The 6,152-nt window shown below is 38.4% G+C and overlaps 1 protein-coding gene across 1 annotated transcript; it reads right to left on the bottom strand.

Moving 5' to 3' along the window:
* Positions 1–2,293: 2,293 nt before the first annotated feature.
* On the bottom strand, positions 2,294–5,457 carry LOC121945873 (stathmin-like). Its single transcript, XM_042490236.1, has 5 exons — positions 5,369–5,457; positions 4,200–4,244; positions 3,079–3,251; positions 2,800–2,991; positions 2,294–2,709 (listed from the first exon to the last, which is right to left on the bottom strand). The coding sequence occupies exons 2-5, from the start codon at positions 4,225–4,227 to the stop codon at positions 2,650–2,652; spliced, it is 453 nt and encodes a 150-aa protein (XP_042346170.1). The 5' UTR covers positions 4,228–4,244; positions 5,369–5,457; the 3' UTR covers positions 2,294–2,649.
* Between the last annotated feature and the right edge of the window lie 695 nt (positions 5,458–6,152).

Raw genomic sequence — 6,152 nt, 5'->3', positions numbered from 1 at the left:
TCTGTCAGTGTTTTGGCTTTAAGATTTCATCCAAATTACAGTGATAACCCAACTGGATCACATTTGGTTATCAAAAAAAAAAGCCTGCTTAACTTGTGTGGTCAAATCTGTTTTATGGCCTGTGCCTTTCCCTTGTGTAGCGTTCAGTGACAAAGTTCCCTTTGTTAGACTCAGAGTATCTGAAAGATCTGCATTGTTTCTCCATTTAAACCATCATGTAGTTATATGTTCCCAACAGAGACGGATTCAGGGTGCATCTAGGATAACACTGAATATGTCTCTTGGGTAAAATCCACTCTGTCTTACTTGAAAAAAGACAGTTTTGGAGAGTGAGATGCTCAGATCGTGATGCACACCTAGCAGAATAGAGCAGATAACAGTGGTGCTGATAATACCTTGGTGAAGCCGGGGAAAAGTCATGATCATGAGCAAGATTCCAGAAGTCCAGCACAGGCTAAGAAAGGGATGTTGGAGTGGATCCAGCCATTGTTCCCTGTGTTGTTGGTGGAGGAACACTGCACTATGGGACCAGCAGCTTTCTGGGCTGATGAGTTCAGCAGTTTCTTCCCAACACATGACAAAGATGGGATTGTGCAGCTCTGTGTGTGTGCATACAGACTCAGTCCAAACACAGCCTGCTATGTGTAGATTTCTATATGATATGCTTCCACAAACATTATTATACTGTGGGCACAAAGTATTACATATCCCTGAAAACTGAAAACAATCTAAACACAAGTGAGAGAGGAATTATGATATGTAACAGCATGGTTTTGCTTAGAGTACCATTTCTAACAAAAAATGTTTAAACATAATTAAAACATAGCATAACATATTTTTAAACCACTTCAAGAATTACAATAAATAAAAGCATAATGAGACTATTAACTGTTTTACTGAGTAAATATCTAATTTAATTTTCCAATACATAACAGGCAGTATCATATCAGTGCCCATTCAAATGTAATAGTAAATAAAATGAAATCCTGGTATCAAATTTACTCTAGATGCTCTAGAAAGAAAATTCGCTGAGCGCATACCAACACAGCTGCTCTGAACTCGACATTGAACGAATGCCACATGGCACTGTGTGACATTTCTAACACGGGTGACAGGCTGGACACTGACTGCAAGTCTGTGCAAGATGCAAGAAAGTGTAAACAAACCCATAAAACATGATTTCTGACACTCTCACAAAACATAGCCGCTCATGTGGCATGCACGTGTTGCTCATATCTATGTTCTTTCTACATTCCTGCTTCTGGAAACATCTGCGGTCCATAAATGAACTGCTGTAGGGAACATTTATACAGCATTTATAGTAAGTATGTCAATTCTCCTAAAGACTCGAATCATTTTGTGTACTTAACACATGCAACTGATGGTTGCATCTGGCTGTGAAGCAGCAGAAGAGCTCTTGAGTTATCTGGGCATTTCAACCCTGCCAAAGCAATGTTCACTACATGAATATCTGACAATGTAATTACTCTGCAACTTGTGACAGTCAGTACTGGCCCCATTTAGCTGCTTATGCATGATGTTATCACTGTTTACAAATGAGAGAGAGACAGCTTTGTCCACTCACACTTTCAATAAGAATAAGTTGCTAGAGACAATGGATTAATGGACACACGCTGACAAAACATATTAATCTATAAATTCTGCTATTATTGTCATACCATCTGAGAGTAGATTACTTACAATCTATCATCCTTGTTCTGTGGGTTATGACCAGGTAAACTAAAGAGAGATCTTTTCTCTGGTTTATTTAAATAATTTTACAAAAAACATGTGATAGTGGTTCTCAACTCGTGCCCCCCGGGCAACATCTGGCCTGCAATAGGGTGCCAGGCCCTTCAACATTTTTTTTTAACTCACTATAAAAATAAATTGATTTTTACTGGGAATGTTTTGTACTCTGTATGTAAATAAGATACCAGAGGGCAAAGAAAAAGCAACAAAAAAGAGCTCAGTAATAAAAATTTGACCCTTAAAATGATTATACTAAGGATTTTTACAGGGTTTAATAATAAAAGTATAATATGATGACCCCTTCCCCTCACATTTATCTTGTGACCATCTGGGAAACAATGCAGTTTTAATGATCATAAAACTATCACCAAGATTACTTGACTGCCAGTAGGTGTCAGCAATGTTGAAGTGTTACTCAGCGTACTACATCATGTGCTATAAAATTTCACGTCATGTTTAACCTCATACAGACATTAAATAATTTTATCTTCAGCATTCATAAAGCACAAATGTGTTTGACACACATCAAAACAGAAAACGATTAAATTGTGTTTATGGAGTTTAATAACAGAACTTTTGATATTGTACAGTATCCAAAACATGCAAGATTATCAATAGCACAGAACACCATCATTTGATGCATTTTAACAGTATGAAGCATGGACCAGTTAATGAGAAAAAATAGAATTTGTACCACAAAAACTAGTCTTATCAGCTGCCAATAAGAAATCTTCGAGCAAAGAAAAGTCAGATAATATCCACACCTAATCTAACAGTGTAACCAACTTTAATCAACAGCATAATCAGAACTAACACAAACAATTCCTTGGAAGTGTCAGTTAAAAAAAATAAAGCTTATCTTTGGAAATGTAAAAACTGTTTTTTCCAGCAAACGAATTAATTCTCCACCACTTTCATCGCCTCCTTGTTCCTCCTCACTTCTTCGAGCTTCTTGTCCTGTTAGTGCAAAAAAGCAGAAGCATCACAACACTGAAGTTTTCATTGTTTCAACATTAAAAATAAAGATATGCGCCATCAGCCAATTACCTTCTCCTTGAATTTCTCATTGAGAGCCACCATCCGTGCCGTGCGGTTCTCTTTGTTTGCCTCCATTTTTTGGTTGAGTTTCTCTTGTGACATCTTGCTAAAGTTGCAGTCTTCTTCTATGGCCTTCTGGATGACCTCCTTCTCGTGCTCTCGTTTCTCAGCTAAGTGTTTCAGCACTTCAGCCTTCTGGCTCTGACAAAATGACATAAGAGAATTTTAACGTAAGAGGAGTGGTAGTTTGTTTACAATGTGTTAGTAAATTGTTATTTCCAATAATACCTTGCGCCTCTCGTCTGCAGCTTCCAGTTTCTTCTTGATCTCATCCAGTGATGTTTCCTTCTTCCTAAGAGGGGACAAAGGAAATTCGCTTTTGGCATCTGGCGTTACGGGACTCAGGATGACCTCGAATGCCTGGCCAGAGGCGCGCTTGCTCAGCTCCTTCACTTGGATGTCTGCAGATGTGTGATGGTGTGAGGTCAGAGGTCAAGGTCACGTCATAAAAACATTTTAGTTCCATATAATATAAGCCTTTTTTACTTGATGAATGACAAACGACTGATTATAAGAAATGTTGTCAACTATATCAGCACTCAATACTACACTCAGAATATGCTTCCACTGAAAATGAATTTCCAGACTAAGGATAATTAGAAGAGGTCACGCCGGCCTCCTACTGCCTTTTCAGGGGTCACTGCTTTGTCAGAGAGGTCAGAGGAGAACAATAATCCCTGTTATGTGCGCTTCCAATGAGGGGGAGATGAAAACAGGCTATGACAAAACAAGGATGGTTTTCAAGTTTTGTATGAGCCCTGCTTTACAGATCACTTTTGCAACTTGCTGTGCCAACTACATCAAAAGTCTCCAGTTACTTGTATTATGTGTTTGAGTCTTTCATACGGTTCAGAGGTTTTAGGGACATAGCAGCTTTTGCTTTGCACTACTTTTCTGGTAAGCAGTTAAAAGCTGCCATTTTTTGTTTTTGGTTTACAGCAGTGATACTCGATTTAGGGCCGAAGGGCAAATGGCTCGCAACAGGGCGCATTTTCTTATTCACAGTGAAAATAAATCGATTCACACTGGGATTTTCTTGTACTTTGAGTGTAAATAAGATGCCAGAGTGCACAAAAAAAGTTTCAAAATAAAGACTGTTTTTTTTTTAAAAATGTGACGGGAGGATCCCCTTGGACATTTCTGTACTGATTAGTAATGTTTATCTACTAACTGCTCCTCAATCTTCTATCATTTTGCAACAGTGTCCTCAAGTTGAATCACTTTGAGTACCCCTGGTCTAAAGCAATACATTTGAATTTTAAAAAGCCATTTAATGTCGTAAAACTTTTTAAATTTAACTTTCTTTTTAAATTTACAATTGCATACCAGGACTGCTAGTTTACACCTACCTCCACAGGTTTCCATTTCAGCAGACATATTGCCTCTTTATATCTCTAAAAATAAACAAGAAAAATAGATTATTATCAAGCAATACATGTCTAATTGTATGAACTGCATAAGCACTTTTCTACATCTGCAACACTTCCATGTCCTCTTTGCAGGTTGGTGCTGGAGCTGACAGTTAAAGCTCATGTTTTGATAGATAATCGGTCAAGCATGCGAGCATGCATTTGAAAAAAACGTTTTTGTTCCCTCCTGCTTTGGCTTATAAAATCAAAACATACACTGTTTTGGGCATTGTAAGACTAGGATAACCTCATCCCTCCATGTATACATATGTCATTAATTTGATTACACATGGATGCAATTAGTGATCATTTCAGCATATGATATAGGCAGCAGGGGGTGTAGTATAGTTGAACATTATACTGCACATTATAGCGTTACATAATCTGCCAGGTTACAGTTACAACATGACATGACATGTCAGGCAGAACAAGTTCTCCACCTCACTGATGCCTTCACTAAAAGTACAATATTAGCAGTACAGAGGAGGGGTCTTCAGCATGGTGAGGTCATGATGTGAGTTAATCACGAGAGGGTTAACAGGCAAAGTTGATGGTTTTCTGTGGGTGCCACAGAAAACCATAAACATGTTACTGAAAATGGTGGGGGTGGGGCAAAAGAGATGCTGTAAAGATACACGCTTGAGACACTAAGGCACAAAACATCACTAAGAAAGTAAATCAACGTGATGATGATGATGCAGAGCTAGAAAAAGAAAGTTCTTGACTCTACCACTAAAGTGAGCAAACTAGCAAACCTTAAATTTACAACTTAACTTTGATAACTTTACACGATTACATGATGTTAACTCAAAACAATACAGCAAGCCAAACTTAGTGTAAATTACTCAGAAATCCATCATCGTGTATAGTACTGCAATATAAATAAATACGCATAAGATGCTTTTTGGATTTTGACGTAATGTTTTTGCATGTAACGGTTATTGCCCAGCGGCCATAACAATAAAGTCCGCCAATTAACTGACTTCAGTGATGCTGAACAGACCTCGTGCTGCTGCAAAAAGTGTCCAAGTGACCTTAAACTCGACCTGCACCTTGTTTGAAAGGTCTGAACGCCTGGATTAACATTAGCATAAAAGCATTGTTCTCACCGTCTAGTGCCTCAGCGTGAAGAGCAGACCTCCTTCTTCTTCTTCTCTTTTCAGACTCAGACCGCCAACATCTGCACCTTCGCGCAAAAACCTCCCGTCAGCAGCGCTCTGTGCAGCCATTGGTCCAAATCCACCAATCACAGCACGTTGTGAAGCTCTAAGCGCCAGCAGTCAAAATGACAGACACAAAGCTGGCTGCCAGCTGCTGGCACAGCCACGCTTTCAGAGAATAACAAGCCCGACAGGAGCCTGCGTTTACCTAACGTTATGTAACCGTCAGTTAAATCATCCACATCAGCCAAATATGTGATCATAGATGTGCGCATCAATAAATGTTACACTGAAAGGAACCTGACTGCAACGTAGTTTGATCTCTAAGTGGGCTTTAACAGCAGAACCGTTGCATAATAACCTTTTAACAACAACAGCTCCATTTTTTCCCCCTTTGAGTTGAGTTTATTAACCCTTTGAAACCTGCAGTAACATCACTTTCCTTACATAATTAAAGTTGTGTAACAGAATTCTAATAATTTTAAGAACTTCTTTCCATGTTTCGTTTGCCTTTTTTGTTAGTTTGTTTTGTTTTTGATTGTTTTGTTTTTTGTTTTTTACTAATTTTCAGGTGATTTTCTTTTAACTTCTTGTCTTTTTGTCATTCTTCTTTCATTGCTCATTGCCTTCTCCCCATGTTTTTGAAAGATATCAAGCAAATTTTCAAGCAAAGGGTCAACATCTGTGTAACAGTAATAATATTAGGGCAGCAATTACAATCCCTGTTCACTGA

This window comes from Plectropomus leopardus, chromosome 7 (assembly GCF_008729295.1).
Source record: "Plectropomus leopardus isolate mb chromosome 7, YSFRI_Pleo_2.0, whole genome shotgun sequence".
NCBI classification, from domain to species: Eukaryota; Metazoa; Chordata; class Actinopteri; order Perciformes; family Serranidae; genus Plectropomus; species Plectropomus leopardus.
Note: the sequence above shows the minus strand (reverse complement) of the source record. Positions and strands in the feature narration are given on the sequence as shown.

Bases quoted from the DNA above. Each gene is read 5' to 3' on its own strand.
- LOC121945873 (XM_042490236.1), bottom strand. From the start codon at position 4,227: ATGTCTGCTGAAATGGAAACCTGTGGAG. The intron at 3,252-4,199 runs GTAGGTGTAAAC...ACACATCTGCAG, and splicing joins TGAAATGGAAACCTGTGGAG to ACATCCAAGTGAAGGAGCTG. The intron at 2,710-2,799 runs GTAATTGGCTGA...TTGCACTAACAG, and splicing joins ATGAGAAATTCAAGGAGAAG to GACAAGAAGCTCGAAGAAGT.